At 41.8% G+C, this 20,508-nt stretch overlaps 1 protein-coding gene across 1 annotated transcript in view; it reads left to right on the top strand.

Moving 5' to 3' along the window:
* The window catches only part of LOC143179545 (uncharacterized), a 71,558-nt gene that overhangs the window by 8,069 nt on the left and 42,981 nt on the right, over window positions 1-20,508 (top strand). Inside the window, exon 3 of the mRNA XM_076378843.1 lies at window positions 19,740-19,771. Within this exon, the coding sequence (XP_076234958.1) occupies window positions 19,740-19,770 (31 nt within the window). The 3' untranslated portion in view covers window position 19,771. The remainder of the gene's footprint in view (window positions 1-19,739; window positions 19,772-20,508) is intronic.

The following is a 20,508-nucleotide window of genomic DNA, read 5'->3' as shown; positions in this document are numbered from 1 at the left end:
ACGTTCTTTTTGGAACACGACCACGTATCCGCCTAACATCGACTATCATCAGCGAGAGACTCTTATCGATGATCGTCACGTTCGTGATGGGTTGAAACTGTGGAAAGTGTCTTCATCACGAATCGAGGAAAAAAGGAATATCGATGAATCGAGGAACGCTTGGAGAATATTCCTTGCAATGCACCCTCAAGCTGGCTTCCCCAATAAGCGTACAGTGGAGGTTGGACAAAATTGCAACTTGTTATGGTTTTACTTTCAATCAGTTGATTCGCTACTTTTATCCTCCTTTAGATGGTAAATTATTGAAAGATACACCTTCGGGGAGACTGTATCTCCCAAAGCAGAATTCACGAGGCCTAACTAAAACATATCTCGATGGGAAACACTCGGTCTGGAAAGTTTTAAAATTGGTCAATATTTTGAAAGAATATTTATTACTCTAGGGGAGTTTCTCCACGGGGAAATATAGGATGAAAAGGACTCGAGAGTATTTTCGTCCATTAAGAGAGCAACAAGTCTTGAAAGTGCTGTTCAACAACTTCACCCCCTTCAAATCAATTACGTCAAAAATATTACGTAACAGCCTCCATAGAGTATCGTTGTTCACTCGTTATGCTTTTGAGTCATTCGAAACGTAATTAAGGTGGCAAAGCAATTACCTAGTAAATTAAAGATCAGAAAGGCACACAAATAATTAGTTAGAGCTCTTTGTCTTGCGAATTCTGACGTCGCTGCCACTGTACTTGTTGCTCGATAGCAGATCCACGAACAAATGTCTATTTAAAATGCAAGGGTCGATGAATTGTCTAACGCTTGGAGAAGTGTCAGTATCTGAGCGGGAAATGAAAAGGGGGTTGACTGAAACGGTGTCGTAGGAAAATCAGATTGGATTTCTTTTGTGCTTTTCTGCCTGGAGGTTACTTGAGACTACTTCCGTTCCGATGGAACAAGGAAATTGAACACTTCTCTTTGAAGACTTTTTGTTGTATAATAATTAGACAAGTTTATGTTGCATAATTGCAGGATATTTCTTGAATTGATGATGAAACTACTTTTTGAAGATATTCAGACGCTGCTTTCCAATTGAAGTTCCTTGAAAATGGAATAATTACGAAGTTCGATTGATATTTCTGTTCGAGAGATTGATTTTCTCTTTTAAATTAGTTAAGAAACTTATCTGACTTTTCTTTATGCGCATTTCCTGACGAACTCTTGAAAATTCTTCCATGTTATCGATTACACTTTTTCCAATTCCCGTATCCGTCAAGATGTTTGGAATTAAGTAGAAAAATCGGCTGACCTTTCTCGAGACTTCTAACGCGAATTTATATATCTTCCACGCTATGATATTTCGTGCCTCATAAACCGAGTCGCAATTTCTATAAGTCACACATTCGCTCAAACTGCTTCAAACTGATTAAGAAATTCATGCGATCTCCCTGGAAACGACTTTTCGTCAAATTTCTAAGAAGTCTTCCACACTATAACCACGGCTTCCACACAGTTCCATCAACTTAACTTCAATTTTCTCAAATTAATTAAAAACTTTATGCTGTGCTCGCATAAAAAGAATTTATACAAAAAAAAAAGTGTAATATTTCTGAGCCTTGGTAATATTCCTTTACTTGTTTGGGTACTTTTTTAAAACAATTAAACAAAATTTTTAGTTAACGATTGCAGACTGCTATAAGGCACTGTTCATCGTTACCATGGATTTACCTTGGCCCATTTCGCGCTAGTATCCAGGGAACAGGTAGAGTTCATCGCGAAACGAGCCCTTCGGCGTTAATGAGAAGTTGGCAAGATCAAACAGACATTGTGTGCATCTAACGATTTCATTTTTCTGTACTGCAACCGACGTCGAGTGTTAATTCGCTTGAGTAAATCAATGCTAACGTTCCCCTTGTACGGACAACGTCTTGTTCCAATTATCTACCTCTGAATGCTACCGTTTACTTACTCGTATTTCCCTTGCCATTGAAGTGGCTGTTTATTCCTTGGTCTAACTCTCTGCCAATGCAAAATTATAGGTACTTGAATTCGTTTCATCTGCGTGCGTTCACTTCTGCAATATCTCGTAGGAGCGTCACCTTGGAATTGCCATCGGTCAAATATACTTTAACATTTGATTTCAAGTAATTTGACAGTTTCCATTTCAATGTGGAAGCTTCTTTGAGGCAATATTTTTCTTCTGTTAAACGGTACTTCACGTTGGGAATAGTAAATCGGAAACTGAACCGTTTTTCCCTTCCATTACTCTCACTTTCTTTTCATTACTTAAGTGTAATAGCATTGATAGGATAATTGAAAACTCTTTTAAAATTTTGATCGATAGAAGAAGAAAAGGCTTGGGTAACTAGTACCAGTGACCCTGACAAATTTGCCTAACTATTGCTGTAATAAAATAACGATTGACGAGACATGGAGGTTGGCCTTTAAAGTAGCACCTTAAATATTAACGCGACCGTGGAAGTCTGAAATTTACTACACAAGTTCTCACAGTAAATATTCAGAGGGAGGACAGCTGTTTTTACTACGACTGTTAATGTTACCGCAGTTGACAACTCGTCATTGGTTCTCATACGTTTAACAGCGTGCACACCCTTCGTACGACGTTTCACGATTACAAGTCCATTATTTCCCCAACGTTCTGCGCGTTCTTTTATATCGCCAATAATATAACGCGTCGTGTCGGAACGAGAAATCCAGATTATATTCTCGCAGTAAATTGTGCCACGGTAACGAGCTCCTGTATGCTCTTTTGTGTCGATGGGTTGAATGATCTAGCTGGATCGATGATCCATATAGTTTTTGCTCGATATAAAACACCTTAGTTTGGGGATGATTAGAAACATGAGAGAAAAGTTTAGTGAGTTCTATGATTAAAATAGTAAAGTAAATATCCGAATAAATGATTTAGTAGGAAGGTTCATCAGAAAGTGGCGAAGTTTACTATTTCAGTATTTATGAATTTTCGCCTTTACTCCTCTTTTCGTATCTTTCGATTTAAATATTACTAAACCGAGCATTTCATTTGACTTTCAATGAAAATTACTTTACCTTTCCTTTACTCACTTAGCGTTCCACCTTTTCCTCTGCGATTCAAGGATAAACTACGAGATTAGCATTTACGTCAACAGTATTTCGCTCGAAGGCTTTCTATGCATATAGTCGAAAAAATATGTCGGGAAGGGTGCTTCCGTGGGCAAATAGGTGAAACAGTTAGCGAGGCAGTTTGAAGCGAACAACACTTGAAAGTCGACGGTTAATCTCACTATGCGAAAGTTTACCCCTTCATTTTCATATTGGCCGCCGTGTGCTCGTGCTCCATGTAATCACCAAACGAAATTATAAACTCGTGTGTAACGGTGGCCCACGTAATGAAGCGAATGCCGTGATTCAATGTGAATTATTACGTCGTCGAGAAACGGAACGCTTAACCCCGTTCCAGATTGTTACGCCTTCCCTTTCTGCTGCGTTACGATTTGTGATTTAAGCTACTCGTCCAACGTGGTGGCTTGGGTCATGCAGGTCATTTGTGTGCTCACTGTGAGCTTTCACGCGAAGTCACCTTGTGATAAGGACGATTTGGCCAGAAATATAGTGTGGTAAATTGAAGCATCGAGTTATATCGCGGTCTTCGTTCAAGGAGGTACCTCAAAGAAAAAACGTAAACAAGTACACGAACCTCAGCAAAAATAATGACCCCACCCCTGGAGCTCGAGACAAAGTCGACGAGTAATTGCCACGGGAGCTCAGTGTCTCGTGAGCGGCGATGTGTCATAGATTCTATAACGTGTAGTGTCATTATTTTGCTAAAGTGTCCAGTTCCAAATTAATATGGCGTAATTTGAATAGCGGTATGGGCGTCGCAGACTACGTAGATACTCAAAATAAGGTAATTAATTTTAAAATACTCTTTATTGTAAGAAATGGTCATTAAACCTTCTTAAGTTTTATATTATATCGTGAATATTTCATACGTAATATCCAGATACGAAATAAATGTAATTGAAAGAAATGTTAAATTTGGTGATCCGTAGCTCTGTATATGATATTCAGTTCCATTGTGGGCGTTATGCATTTTCCATGCAATTAAAGGGAATTGCGTCGTTAACTGTATTCATGCTAATTGCGCGCAGGTGTTAGAAAATATCGTCGATTACCGATAATCCTCTCTTTACGATATCGAAGTTCCCGTTTAGGTCGCTACTCCCCTAATTAATTGCTGAAATATTTTATCGGAATATGTATCTCGTAAATATCGAATAAATCATTATTGTGAGCGTCCAACCGAATGGTATAAAAAGCGAGTATCTTTGGCTGGTTCACGGCTCTTGAACCATTTCCACGGAACTCTTGGCAGCGAACAGCATCGCCAATTACCGATGCATCGCTCTTTGGAAAGAAACGCGGATACCTGTTGCTGCCGCCCAGTAAAATGGCAAAAGTCACGAGGCTCGATTTATTTTCGCGGCTCTTTGTCTCGTCCCCCGATTACCCTATCCTTTCGATATTCAATACCACTCGTTCCTCGAGAATTTGAACGGTCGAGAGACAGATCTGGAAGGTTGAAAATTTTAGGGAAGACGAAGGACCGACCATTTTTATCGAATTTTCATGAATCTGACTTTTTTAATGCTTTTTTCCTGTTCAAACAAGGGTAAAGATCTCAAAAAGGTACAATAAGGTACAATTATAAACAAATCTTTTTGCGTGAACTCATAAAGTGCAGTGAAATTAACTAACGATAAAAAATGGAAAAATTCTAAAATATCATCTAGCAATCATCTCCCTCGGAAAAGTCTATTCAAGCAGGAAGCATGCGTATCAGAAAACTAAGCAATGCCCATATCGAATTATAATGCAGCCGAGTAACTCTGAAGTATCTCTGCTTTCGTCGACAAACTCGCCGAGCATGGCAAACATCCGAGTAAATAATTTGCAAATGCAAATTCCAAGATAGCTATTCATGGCTTTTCCTCCGCCACTCGCGACCCCACCATTTCGCGTATTTATTTTCTCGCTCACTGTGCTAAATGCAATTTTGCACACGCGAGATTCGAGGATGGCGGGTGCTCGACGAGAGCAGAACTCGTCGCTTAGTTTTAGTTTTATCGTTCCATCTATTCACGCTAACGAGAACTGGGGTAGTATAGCGCGACGAAACGAAGCTACGCGAATGAATGAGGCTTGTTTACACCAACCCCTAGTCGTCAACGAATTCTCCTTTCAACGTAGCACGAGCGAAATATGCTTCTCGAGACACCCCTTAGTCTTGTTCGCCACCAAATTGCTAGGAATTCTTTTCTGCGGCGATAAAAAATGAGAAACGGTTGTCTTGTCTGTAGTGGATCATAATTTTCTTCCCTCCTGAAAGAATTATTTTTTTGTCTGTGCACTCAATATATAATCAGAGAGATTCCTCTGTCATAGATTTTTTCTTGGGAGCGTTTTAGAGTTTTATGATATAATAGAACGTAAGAAGGAGGAATTCAATGAAGGAAATTAAATTTAAATACTGTTTTCAATTTTTTCATATAACGTTCAACATGATTTTCGTAGATATTGCAAAGTTTCCGTGTCATTATTGACGACACCTGTATCGTTAGATTCATTGCCAAACTTATCGTAGAAATGGGTCCGAGACGGAGAGTAGGGTGCTATAAATGTCGAGTCCCGCGGTTCCCGTCTCTGTGGCGACGTTATCGCTGTCCAATCGGATTTATTGCCCTCCTACGGGGTGTTATCGCAGAAAAAAGGCAGCAGACAAACAAAAGCATAAATGGTCTGCGTGAAGATAAACGAATTTCTCCGATAAGAATACTTTCGGGGTGTCTGACTGTCTGAACACTGATTCCCGTTTTCTCAGATTGTTTTCTCCATTTCTCGACCCTGTGGAAGCCAGACAATGTAAATTCTTTGTTTTTTAATTGATAGTCTCTAAGGCACTATTCCTTTATTTATGGTATATTAGAATTTTCTATGGAAATGACTCAATATCATAAAGACAATTCAATAGTTTAATAATTCTTTCCTACAAAATCGTATGTACATACATCCGCTTCTTCATGAAAATTCGAGGTTGGGAGAATCAATTTTTCATATCAGATCGAAAGTTGTAAAAGTCGCGTAATAGGGGATGCAATCGGCTGAAAGTTTTCTAACAAGCGCGATCGTTCGCTAGCCTCGCGGTTGTTCCGTTTTCACGCTGGTCGATTTTTCATTTGCCTTTAATGTACTGGAAGCAAGTTTATTCGCTAACAGAGAAATATTTCCTTTTTTACACTCTATATTTTTTCTTACTATCATTCCAAAATAACCACAATAGCAAGCAGAAATTAGGTGCCTACCGACTTTTTCATTTTCGTTCGCAATCAGCAGAGGAAAAAGAAGAAGAAAAGCGTGGCAAATTATTCAACCGTTCGATCAGCTGGATCCTCTCTCGTATCATTTTTCTCCTAACTCACGCTCACGGTTTCCATTTCTGATCACTCTGATCATAGTGATCGACTCTGTATACATTTTTTGCGCTCCCCGAAAACCTCCATCTATTATCACTCTCGTGAAGCTTTTCAAAAAAGTAGAAAGAGAGAATAATTAATTTCCTGTAGACAGTAGCTATCCTCGAAACGGATAAAATTCAGCTAATGGTCTCGATGCACTTCGTTTTGTATAATTCTCGAATTAAAAAATTGTCCTCTCCGCCATCGCGATCGATTCTTCTGTCCCACTTTACCAATTAAAGAGCAGATATCCAGAATGTCACATGGGCAGTAGATAAATCAGAAACAGATCTAGAGGTGGGACGATGGGGACGATCAGCCCCCTATCCACCTAGAGTAACAAAACCTAAAAATATTGTCACGTTTTGAAAAATTGATTAGGTATAAAATGCATGTACTGTACACACTTCACCTCTTCCGTGGAAAGCTTCTAGATCTTCCCGTGAGATAAATTTCGCGTGGCGCGGGAGGCTCGGCGCGCCATTTCATGGCGCGAATGTTGCACAGTTAAAGTTCGCCTGGCCTCATCTTCGGTTGCCTCGTAAAATTACAATGGGGTTTAACGACTCTTCTACAGGCAAGGGCTGCACGTCCCAACACGCTCGCCAGGACCGCGAAATGCGACTTTATCGATCCCACGGCCATGTGCACCAGCCACTTTAGATCCGATCTGACGCGGTTAAGCTGCACCCGGAACCACCTCTCCCGCTTGTCCGCGCAAACGGCCTTTCCAAGCTGTGACGGGGCGAGTTAGCGGCGCGATTAGCAGTTACTTCATCAGCCTTCCTCGTGCCGCCCCCTTGCTGCTCCCTCCACGCCGCTGAACGTGAAACGGTGCAGGCTTTTCAGGGGGCGGGAACTTTGATCGGGTCAAAGTCGTTTGCTTTCAACGTTGCCTTTCTCTTCAAGACGTCGCCACGTTCGGTTCAAGGGGTTTAAATTTTAGTTGAATTGAAAAGCATCGGGGTAAGGGGTACGCTTTGAGTGGGTTTGGGTGAAAGGATTCGTGTCCTGTTACTCAGTTTCTCTTGGAGTGTATCGACGGAGTTACTTATGTATTAAGCTCTGTGGCTTTGTAAGTGAATACATCAAGTCTGAATTTATTGCATTTTGTGTGTGTTAATTACGCGACAAGATTACTCCGTTTTTCGTCAAAGAAGTTGATATTATAATTTTACAAATACTATCCAAAGCAAAGGAACAACCTTACCCCTGTACGATAATACATTAGTCATGATAAATTCTATTTAATATCATACAAAGTTAAAGACGTCACTCCACAACTAACAGAGCATGAACCTAATTACCGTAATTATTCAAAGAAACTCGAGTCTCTCATTGAACTCCACGACAGAACAAGCTTCAATTTCATTTCGTACTCTTCGCGTTCAACCATCAAGTACCGTCACGTCGAATACCGTGTACACAGAGAATAGAAGAGCATATTGTTTACGCGCCCGAGTAAACGATGTACTCTGATGCATACATTTTCCGTCAGCGTGATGCAAGTTTGAGCGGTAGAAAGACAGACTGCATTTCCTCGTATAACTTTTTTGTGATGCGACGCGACGCTGAAAACAAACTTCCAGTTTTTTACGAACGCAGTGGCTTGTAGCTTACCGAGAAGATATACCGTGGGGTGTTTTCTTGTTTGTGAATTCCCGCGAGGGAAATGCACAGACGGGGGTGCTTAATGCGTCGAGATGCATCGAGGCAATACACTGGGAAACGAACCGTGCGACAGCTGATTTTATTATGAGTTCAAACAACAAATTTCCAACTTGATTATGCGTGTTCTTTCACTTGTGTGGAATCACACTAAGTGAAGTCACACGTTGGGAGCCTGAAATGTTCATTTGTGTCACAGAGAAGCGATTTAGATAAGAGTAATTTTAGGAGAAAATGTGAGAGGGAATTTATTCGCTGGGAAATTAAAATTCTAATGTAAAAATAGGTGAACGTTAATAAGAGTCAGGCCATAACTTGTTGCGTTCTTTTCCTGGAACGAACCTTCGCTTCGCACTGCAAAAGTTCACTCAACAAGTGAGGTTTGGTGCGAGCCACCTTCAGTTTTGTATAATGGAAAAGCGGACTTGCTCATTGCTCGCGTAAAAGTGCTATTTAGGTGTTTCGATAGAAGCGAAACAGGTACAGATAAGAATTTATTCATGGCTCGCTTTTACGCGATTCTGAGGTGCACATGCGAGGGCACGTGCGAAATTCCCTCGTGTAAGCGCGCTCAAGGGAAAAGGATTTCATTCACCGAAACGAAACGTCCATATTTAAGCGGGGAACAGCAAGCATTACGGCTCAGGCCGCGTTTCCATCGTTTACATTGCAGGGAATGGCGCGCCATCGATGTCAGATGTATTCGAGTCTACTGCGTTTGCATGTGAAACCTCAATGGATTTCCAAGCGGTCCTCGTTGTAATGTAGTATTTCTCGCTTATAGAAAACTGCTAGTTGGAAAAGTCAGCGTTTTATAGAACTGTCTTCGGTCGCGTCGCAACGCGTCAGCAGCAGAAGGGACGGGTCAAGAAAGTAGCCAATTACTTTCAGGAGATTTTCTTGATCAACAAGCCCTTTCTTCTATCCCCTATTTTACGGGGCCCTTGTTAAGAGGCGAATAAAACGAAAGATTGTAGGAGGAAAGGACGCGGCAGGTCGATAAAGCTAAATGGAGTGCAGGCGTTGTGAAACCGAGGGACACGCTTCAAGTAGCAATGAGTAGGTATAAGTTTAACGTAAAACAGACTCCAGCGAATAGAAGTTACTGGAGTTGCGATTAAGGGAGGGAACTGTAATTATGCAGACAAAGTGAATTTATCGTTATAAGGACTGTTATTCGTTGGAAAGGTGAGAGACGTCTCAGGCGAAATTGGAAAAGGAAACTCGCGTTCTTGTCTTAGAATTGTTGCTGAAGTTCTGAGAAAGAGGCGAGGTAACGAGTCCAGGTCCCATTGTGCATTATTAAAAAGGGTCAGTCGCTTAGCGGAAGCGAGAAAGAGAAGGTAATCTCGTTAACAGCAGGAGGAGAATTTTCCTTCGAAGGAGCAAAAATTTCTAAATTGAAAACGAAACAGTGGAAAATATTCTATTAATATTAAGAGCCTCCTGAAAAAAATATGGTAAAGAGAAAAGTATGTGATAAGAACTTATAATACTTAGGTACCTACATAATGAATTTTAGAATAGAAATATCTTATCGAAACTCCTTATCAAAAAATGTAATGTCTTTTTCTAGACCTTCGTAAGGCAATCAACAGATGGTCTTAAAAATATATATCAGCAACGCATTAGAACGCTGCAAGTATACAAAAGCTTCTTTCTCGCGACACGTTGGAAACCATTAAATAGGGATCAATTCTGACTTTTACATAGACCTCCTTTCCCTTTTCTAAGGAATTTCAATGAGATGGAACAGTAGAGAGATTAAAAATGAATAGAAGCACGTTTATAGCCTTCCTGCAAAGGAATATAACGGAGTGCAGGACTTTTCCCTGGAAGAGTTACTTCTTCCAAGTTCTCTCCCCTTCTCTTCCTCTACTCTTTCGTTAGAAACTCTCGTAAATAAGAACGCGAACGAGGAATTATTCCGCGCGTGTTGAAAGATGCATTAATTTGCCCGTTCCCTCTTCACCGTTCATCTTTCTCGACTCTCTGCCCAAAGAGACGGCTCTCCCTTGAAGGATGAGGTGTACTTTGCCGGCAACGAGAAGGGTGCAGGGGGATGTCACCTGTTCAAAGCGAACCGCAGCCGCAGCTGTCTCCCAGCCTCGCTATTTGCATAGCATTTGCATTCGCGCGCCGTGCCTCTCGACCTTCACCCTCTTCCCACGCGGTGTAAAAATATAATTTCCGTCTTATTGGCGGGAAAATCGAGATTCGCGAAATACGCAGGTGAATAGTGTTATGAGTGAAAGAGGAGGGATAGCTAAGGGGAAAATGCAGTTTTTTGCAAAACGATGAAACTATAAAATAAGAACTTTAAGTAGTGTGGGAGGATACGTGGGAAAAGTGGAAACCAAGAAAATTTCAATTTGGAAAATATCGAGTAAAAAACCACCTTTTCTTTCTCGCCTCGCAGCCAAGTGGAAGACCGTGTTCGAGAATATTCAATTTAAGGTCGAAAAAGTAGAGATTTTGCTCTTTACAATGAGTCTAGATACACTACTGTACTACTTTCTTTCACAAAGTTACAGCAGCCCAAAGTCGACAATTTTTCAGCGATAAAATTAGTGATCCCTTAATTTTGCTGCGAAGTCTATAATAATTAATACTTACGTATTATATATATATATATAAAATAGTATTCCAATATGGCTTTCGAATATTTCTGATAGCTATAATATTGCCCCTGTCACGACATGGTTTTATAAAACGTTCCTGTATAAACCTGGCATTTCAGTATAATCTATTTCATGTTATCCTTCGTTCTGTGCCCCTAACAAAAAATACGCAGGCCATATTTCCACGGAGAATTGCTTTCATATTATGAAGTACGTTCCACTTTACACGCTCGAAATACGATACGACCAAAGTAATTTCCCGTTTGTTGGGCGCGTACAAATAATTGAAAGAAATTACCGTCTGAAGGCAAAAAGAGTCGCGAGCAGAAAGGATACTTTGTGCGGAGGCTTTTACGAGATGCCCTGTTCTTCGCTCGGCAAACATCGTTGCGATGGAAGATCCGCAGATTTCCACAGGGAATTTGCCTGGTAAACACACAGGAAACGTCCACGCGCGGGCAAAGATTGTTTGAAAATCGCCTCGCATCCGGATCCGTGGCTAAACAGTTTTTGCAGAGAAAATTCTTGAGCCAAACGCGCTCGATTCACGAAAAAACAAATGCCTAGTGCACCTTTGAGATTTTTGACCTCTGCATTTTCGAGAAGTTCGGAAAATGCATGCAGATTTCGCGGGAAAAGTAAAATAACGGTAGAAACTGATCGAGAGAGATTCGTTAACTATACAGAATGTATTTCACGCCCCTCTCTCTTAAAATACCCATTCCGTATAAAAATAAAAATCTAAGAAGTAACCAGAAGCTGGGTAAATGGAATAAAATCTGCTTTCTACAAATGTTACATACGCATGAACCATCCAAGACACAGAGCCTCGAGCCTTTCAATACCCCAGAAAAGCAATATCGGGAGACGCTGAGCAAGCTCTCGAAAGAGCGCAGAAGTCGGAAGAGTCAGGGCTGCAATAGGACAAAAGGAGAGTTAGAATCGAGAATCGTAACAATAACGTACGCCTGAGGGGTCGCGAGATCCTGCGAATAGGATCTGGAAGCGATAGGTAATAGGAACTGTGCAAAGGTGGGAGGAGGTCGAGGGAGAATCCTTGGCCGATCGTCATTGGTATTCCTCGATGTCCAAGCACGCGGTGGTTGTCCGATCCAAAGTGTGTCCTGGTCCCGTTTGCATATCAAGCATGCTTCCTACACCATTGGCGATACGTCAACATTCTGACAGGAACAACGAGAGCAAACCTCGGCTGTGGTTCCGTTTGGAAGTCCTGTGGGGCACAGGGCTGGGGGGAGGACCTGGGAGGGCGAGTGGGAGGCATAGGGTAGAATTGAATCGATCTGAAAAGTGAGGGACGATCGCCGCGCAGCAAGACCCTCAGGAGCGGGAATTCCATGGAGCCATGTCGCGATGAAAGATTTATCGGATCTCCCTGCGTTTGTTTTCTACGTCAGGCTGCGAGTGCTGGCACTTTTTTGCCTCTGGGAAGTTAGCCAGTTACCGGAAAACCGTGGCAACTGTATTAACCCCTCGCCAGGGCGAAGTCGCACGTTCGCCCGTGAAATATGTGTTGTTCGCCGCGTCGCGTTGGAGATTTGGGTCGTTGTACTTTGGGGGAAAAAACAGGGTTGCTCATGAGTTGTAGTTACTGTGAAATGTTGATTTTCGGGGGAAATTGATGTCTCTTATGGGAGCTTTGTTTTCAATCACTTCGGAGTGGTAGTCCTTTTGGAGTCGAAGGGCAGGAAGGATCACGGTGACCTTACGGAGGAACGTGTAATATTCTTATTGCTTTTAATGGAGTAACTCTGTTTCGAGTGGGAGAGAACACGCTGAAGGGTATGCTTTTTCTGAGAACATGTTTTCCTGTCGTCACAGAAAGAGATTCAGCTTTATTTCAGTTACAATTTTATTCAGTAGAAATATCTACGACCTTTAAAAAACTATTATTTCTCGGCAGATATATTTCCCAATATTTTAACTAGCAACAAAGGTATTTATGCGGGGGGATCGTAATTGCATAGATCTGAGCATTTCAATGGATCGATATGCATCGTGTTTGGAAGCATCGTTCCCTGTTGTGGTTTTGGTTCCAAGTCCGAGTCTGCTCTCGATTGATTTTGAATTACCCTTAAACAGAACCAATTACCTCGATCGATGTTTTACCAAACTAACTGATCAGAATTCTCTGCAGATTTCTACATTCGAGTGTTCAGATTGCAAGCCATTTTCACATGCTACTGTTTCGTTATACGGTATAAAAATGTTCTAATTGTCTGACTAGAAATTTAAAATGTTTCGGCGAAATTAGCTCATCGTAGCATCTGTTTCCTTATCATTCTTGCTCTAAAGGAGAAAAACGCGGTAATGCCATTCGATATTAAAGTATCACTTCAGCGAAAAGTAGTTGTACAAAAATATTACGTCATTTAAAATATCCATATTTTCAACCAAGAGAGAATTCCCTGAAGCTGACGTACAACTGGTATTTGAATATTATAATCTTATAATCTTCTTTTCCTGAAATATCCAAAACAACAATTTACCCAGCATTATTCCGAACAACGTTTACAATTACTGTCGCCGTGAGCGAATGCATCAGAACGATGAACTTCACCATTTCCAACCTACGTTTCCCACGGTTGCTTGATACAGCATCATATATTTCTCCAAATTTATGTTCCTGTTCCTCGAAAACTAAGGGTGGGAACTGTGCTGATATAATTGCCAGCGGTATTTCACGCTACTTTGCACATGACAGAACATCATACGTGTTTGCAGAAAGTTACATATTTTCAATTTTTCGTTCCTGAGAAGAAACCTGACTTTCTTCTCAATTTTTGAAAAGCCGCTTACCACGAAAGAAGCACGAAAGCGTTAATTAGCGAGACAACAGGCAGCCCCTGATCACTGGCTTCTCGTTCGCGCAGGGAAACGGATCCTCCCAGGTAAAGTAGGTCAGAGTTCGCGCCGGGAGAGGCGTGAAAGATACGCTCGACAATCTTTCTTCGTCTTCCCCGATTGCTCTCGCCTTCTTGAGCATGAATCATGGCTCTTTCGGGATCGCGAGGCAACGCTTTCCTTGAATATCGTTTTCTTCGATTTCCCTCGAACTCGGCATTTGTGGTACGTTGACCTTTTTACGCGATCCGTGAAAATTTAGGAAGACTACTTTAGAGATTCAAACGATTATCCTATCGAGTGAAAAATGTTTCTAGATCGATTAACAGTGATCTTTTTATTCGAAGAAAAGCGTTGAAAGGAAACTTCACTCTATATCCGAGGAACTCTAACTGAAGTATTTGGTCGGATGGAAGGCCGAAGCTGAAAACGTGAAATATAGTTTCCGGGAAAGCCAGATATATCTTGGAGCTTTTCATGCTTCTTAGTTTCCGACAAGACGCAGCGCCAAGCAAAGATTTGAACTTTAGCCTTCAGAAAACAGTACTCGATTTGACCACTCGAACTTTAGCTTTTAGAAGATATAGTGGCCCGTCAAGAAACATTGTTCCCAAGGATTCGAAGCCCAACCGTCTGGGAACGTAATGCCAGGTCGAGGCTTCTCAGCTTTAACTCGCAAGGCGACGTATCGCTGCGTCAACGCCTTTCAATTTTATCGAAATGGAGGCAGCGTTGCGTCGCTGTTCGCGAAAATGATTAAAGTTTAAAAAGAAAGTTTCTTATTCTCCTAGCTGACTGACGTGCCACGAACCGACGCAAATTGAACTCGGCAGTACTTAGAAAGTCCTTAATTAAAAATGAAGTGCAGCACGCAAGCCGAGCTTCGATAAAAAATAGAATGGAGCACGATTAACTCAGAATTTATCGCGTTATACTATCGCAAACTATCTTCTGAAAGCTCTGTTGGAAAAGCAATGGCTTTCCCATGAAATCTGTCCAATATTTATTGCAGTACAATATTTATCGAGGTTGTCATGGTCGCATCAGCTCACTTCGCTTGGTCTCAAATGGAGCTCAGGGTTGAAGATTTAATATTTTTGTTTACACTTCCATAGTTCGCGAACCAAGAAACCCTGTTATCGATATAACGAGTTTCTAGCTTGCGTTTTTCTGTTCTCCATCCCTTACAAGATAACTACGGTCATAAGAAAATTTATACATTTAATTATATTGTCGAATTTGTAATCTTCTGTTTCCACTGAATATTTCATAAAGCAATTATTTGAATATTTGACAAGATCCATTTTCTTCCTCCATCTCATTTCGGTATTATCGCAAAAGTCAGCATAGAATGTTTTCATCCCCATCTACGCTTATTTACGCTCGAACTATAATTTCCTATTACGCGTTCATGTATAACGCTATCGTTATCAGCGCTGTCATTCCGCCCCATCAAGATTCGCTAGTCCCATTCGTCGATATTTCTAGCGCGCGGTGCGTCATTCAGACCGCACGACAAACATTTCCAGGAAACGACGTCGTCGTCGCAATCTCGCGTCGTTATCGAAGACCGCCGTCGTCTTTCCGAGGGGAAAATCAATTCATCAGGAGCAAGGCTAGCGTCGAATCTTCCAGTAGCTGCGAGCGTTGCGGCAACGCGTCACGAATATACGACTATGAGAAGTGCTTTTGAAGGCGAATAAAGGAGAGGACGTGGTAAATAGAATACATTTGAAGCGGTAGCGAGGCGGAGGGAGCGGAATTAAATGAATAAATAATCAAACAAATGGCAAAGAGAAATGGGGTTATATAGGGTGTCCTAGAACTGGTGGTAGATGTTTGAAAGGTACAAGAGGTAAGGGGAATACTCGTGGTCTGACCATTGGCTGTTTCTACTGTAAGCTAGAAACATTTTTCTTTCCTCAATTTTCTCGAAAACGAAGCATGATATTAAAAGATTTTATTCTACATTTTCGACTTATTTTTTTCACGTAGAACCATTCTTGTTCTGCTTCTACCACCAGTTCTGAGACACCCTGTATAAAAAATAACGGTGAAAGTAAAACAGATGAGTGATTAAACAGAGGAAAAGGGATGAGACAAAGCATAAATAGATGAAAATTGTGGAATGGGTGTAGGATATCCGTGAGGAAAGCTGAACAAACAGAGAGACGAGAAAATCACAAGCGGCAGGAATTAAATTGAGATCAGTCCGGGTCGGGCGACGGGCGAAATGAAAAATCTAGTATGATGCATGCACTGACTAAAGGAACCTAGGGAAGAAAAACAGCGGTGGAATCGTTTTAGCGAGTTCATGGCGAAATGCCAGAGCATCCTGGGAAGATCATTACCGTACGTTATTTCGTTGGTCGGTTCCCTTGTGTTCTCCGCGTATTTCTCCTCCGATTGCGACCACGCACTTGTCTTCCTTCCACTGTGGAGGACAGTTCGAGAGTTGGTACGCGCAACGAACCGTAGTTCGCTCCGTCTCGGAGTTAGGAGTTCGAAGATAGATTGAAACTCGTTGGCAGAGAGAACGGGACCTCCTAACGCGACGTTGGGCATGACGGGAGGAAAGAAATGGAAAAAATTTGAAAATTCCACGATATTCTCTCGCTGCACGAACGATAGAATCCTGAATAAGAATGAGGAGGCGTCGATGTTGCGCAAACAGTAGCTGGAATTTATTCCCTCGTTTCTTCTCTTCACTTTGCGCCACTGTGTATTCTGCGTAGATCGATAAGCGGATTTCGAGCGAAATCCGCCGAATGTATTGTAACGTTCTCGACGAACGCTCGAATGCATTCGCTTTAGGTTTACCGTACGTTTTTGGACGACGGAATAAATTCGAGGCAAGTGTTCCCGGGGCTCAAGCGATCGAACAGACGGTAGATTATGTGTCGAATCGATGGCAGCGCTTCAAATTTTAGGGGAAAACTATTTTTGAGAAATGCAGCAGTTCACTCATAGCAGCTCTTAAAATTTTAGGGCAAAGGTAGATTATTTTCAAAGAATACAATAATTTACTTATGGTTACTCCGAGAATGTAATAGATACTACGTAATTCACGTGTACTAGCCAGAGAACATAATGCTACTTAATTCCCTAGCGACTCCTCCCCGAGGAACAGAGAGCTTCGTAATTCATACGTGAGCAACTAAAGGACGTTATGGTATTTGATCCATTCGTGACCAGGCGAAGTATGCATAGTACGCTACTTAATCCATTAACGATAATCCAACTGTAATAAGCAGACACAACTGTGCAATTTATCGAGCAAGGCAAGCACATGCCAGTTACTTGCAAAATCATACCACAACCTCAGGGAAATTTTCTTAAGACATCGTTGCTTCCTTTTGCACCTGTTGCAACAAAAACGTACGTTCTTCCACGTCGCTAGCGCTCGTCCGTAATTCGACAGAGTCTAATATTGCATAGGCCACGGGTACCCAAGACAACGTACTGCATATTTCCAGGAGAATAAGCGTGGATCCTCCTTCATTTCTTATTCAGCGAATGTCTTCCACCGCGTTCATTCTACCGTAGACTCCTGTACGAATCTCTCGTGGACTTTTCCAGCTGCGTTGACCTCCAGTAGGAAATTCGAGAGAGACAAGAAGCATCTAATATTGCAGGACGCGTTGGATATTTCGACTAACGAAAGGGGACCAGAGATCCATTTTGTGGGCCACAAAGCCTGCATATAAGCTCGGGCAAGTCCCCATTGCCCGTCGGGAAGAGATATCGCCGGGAAGCTTGGCGAGTTTGCCTTCTAGACCGTGTTCCTTCCTCGTAATAGACTCGCGAAGCTTCAAAGCGACTAGGGTCGAGTATCGTTCCCGCGGACCTCGCGGCGAAGGCATAAAGCGAGTGCTCCGCGAAGCCATCCGCTGATATTACGTTTCTGTGAAAGAATCGGGCTCGTTTGACGATTCAACTCGACCCAACCGACCACGATTCACTGCGGAATAACGCTCTCTTTTACGCGCGACGCCAGTCTGCCTCTGTTCTCTCGTTTTCCTCGTATTAATTCCTCGGAACGACCGACAGGATGATTCTGTTCACCAAATAGGTTTTCTGTGTGATATTACGTTTTTAATTGACAAGATATAATTTTTACGCCAGTAATTGTGGAGCGAGTGTTTATTTAACTGTAAAAACTGAATTACTGAACAGCTAGTGGCATTAAAAGTATGTTTCTCTCTGTGCTTCATAATAAACGCTTAGCAGATCCAATTGTTTTTCGCATTGCGTTTCTTGCTATTCGCGTTTCACTTATTTTTCTCATATCAAGGGAAATAATGCCGACTGTACTGTATTTAAAATAGCCAAGTCAGATCAACAAATTACGCTCCTAGCTAAACCAGTTTGTACTCGTTCCTTTGATACTATTTAAAATCCGTTTTCCATTTAAAAGCGACGGAAACTGAAATTTCCCTAGCCTCCCGGCTTCGTTATTCAGCGTTTTCATACAGTACACCTTTTTCATCCCGTGGAAAATTAATACTTTCCTGGCTGAGGGATGGGGGTGGAATCCAGCAGAAGCCACCGACAAAAAGGGAGATAGGAGTCGGTATTTCGTTTCATCCTTCGGTGGAGGGACTGTTCGAAAGAAGCTCGTACTTCCTCATCGAATTTGTTAGGATGTCTCGTACGTCGAGATTGATCGTCTTCTGAAATCGAGTGAACGAACCATAACGTTGAAACTAATCCAAGCTTGTTGCCACCACGGCAAATATTCAGCTGAAGAAGGGAAGCGCAATAGAATCGATTCGACTGACCGAGCACACACCCCTCGCGTACAAAGGCGGCTAGCAGGCTACTCGTTAACTTCTGACACAGTGGATCGATAATTATTAACGCGAACAACGGCCGCGCTTCTGCATCGGCAGCTTCTCGCTCGAGGAATTATTCGACTTAATGGACTTCTGCCTTCCCACGCGAGCTCGCAAGTTTCCTCGAAAGATTGTCTCAAAATTACACCCTTTTCACGTAGCTACCATTCTTTGAAACCAACGAGGTCTCTATTCCAGATTGCCCAGGATGCATCACGTATGTGCACAGAAAGTCTTGCACCTTTTTTACTGGTGCAAGACCTGTAAAGTTCCTTGCTAGCAGGAAGAAATTGTGGAGCTTTTCAGTGGTAATTTAAATGAAGCTTAAATGTGGGACTTTTATGTGTATTATATCCTTGGAAATGTTTATAACCCTTCCTGATATTTCGAACATAAACTGAAGTCCTTTATGCGGATAGTATTTGTAAATCGATAATACAGGGGAATACAACTTTTACTTGCATTAGTAAAATACTCTAAGCTCTTCGCGAGTTATAACATCTACAAGTGAATCGATGAATTGAGGAACAGTACAGGTCCAATAACCACATGTTGAGATATTTGATCGAAATATCCCTGATAGAGAACTTATCACGTTACAATTATCGATCTATTTTGGGAACAGTTCCAAAACTGGGTCCAGTCAGATTTGTTCATCGAGGAGCAGTTCCTATACACTATCTCATCTAAATTTACCGGTATCCTACGCTTGAGAAAGGCCGAGCACTCGGAATGGATGCTGAGGCTGTTACTCTAGATTCTATCAGGACCTGTACGCGTGTTCTATTCCGAGTTGTTGGTACAGCAACGTGACACGATGCCCGACACCAGCAACGTGCAAAGCGAAAAGTGTTGTACTCGACGCGAGGCTCGCTGAATTTGAAGTAGATGGATCGGAATGGATGCTCGCTAATACGCATTGTATTCGAGCAGCCGGTACCAGGTTGATCCATACACAACGGCCTGAATGGATTCACGTTTAACGCGCCCTTTATGAAATGGAATTTATCTCGCCTGCGTAAAGGTTTTTCGAGGGAATCTGGGTCACGATCGAAAAGAGGAACGCATTCTTTTCATATTTTTATCGTGATTTTTTTGCTGAAACGCTTCAAAATTTTCAAGCGTTTTTATAGACGGAAGCTAAACATAGGGTCCTGTTAAAAATGATTAAATTTGTGGTGCAACGATCTACTGGGAATTCTGATATATTCTGTGGTGATTAATGGAGATGCATTTTTATGTTTCAGGTTCTTGAAGTCACCGGCCACTTCAGAGTAAGGTAGGAGAAATCCTCGAAAGATAGAATTTTCTGTTTCTTATTTTCTGGCTTCATCGAGGGGCTCTTTGAAACAGTAGCTCTTAAACCTTCCATTCGTAAACCCACTCATTGAAAAGCAAATATTGTAGTCTTCAAATGTGTCACATTTTTCACAGAATTTATGCAGTAAGATAAGATTAAGATGAAATGCGCCGTTTATCTTGCCCAAGACCACACGTAGCACACATTTTCATGGATGCACTTGCATTCGCAATATCGTTCGCCTAAATTTCATCGACACAGCTCGTGCTAGGTCATAGTCGAAAATTCACCGTTTAATATCGGACATTTTTCCGGTCTCGGCTTCATGAATACCAATGTTGGTCGGCTGGACGCGCAGCTGCCGATTTCCCGGATACTCGCCGCAAATATGAATCCCTCTCGCACAAAATACCTTTGTCCGCCTCTATCTCGCGTTCTCGTCTCTTTATCACTTCCTCCAACTACGCACAGCTTTATACACGCTTCGAAAAGCATGTTATCCGATCGCCGATACGATCATCGATCCTTCTCTAATCGACGGGAACACGGTCCACCGTGGATCACATTATTTTCGCGTATCCTCCTTCCATTCGCATGGGAAAAACGTTTTATTACAGTATTTGCAACAGTGTGATGGTTCACAAATGGGATGAGTTTAAGAGAGAGCAATTTTCCTCCTTCCTTTGCAATTCATGGTTCTTAAGTATCCTTCGATT

The sequence above is a fragment of the Calliopsis andreniformis genome, chromosome 5 (genome assembly GCF_051401765.1).
Source record: "Calliopsis andreniformis isolate RMS-2024a chromosome 5, iyCalAndr_principal, whole genome shotgun sequence".
Taxonomy (NCBI): Eukaryota; Metazoa; Arthropoda; class Insecta; order Hymenoptera; family Andrenidae; genus Calliopsis; species Calliopsis andreniformis.
This window is presented reverse-complemented; position numbering and strand designations above follow the sequence as displayed.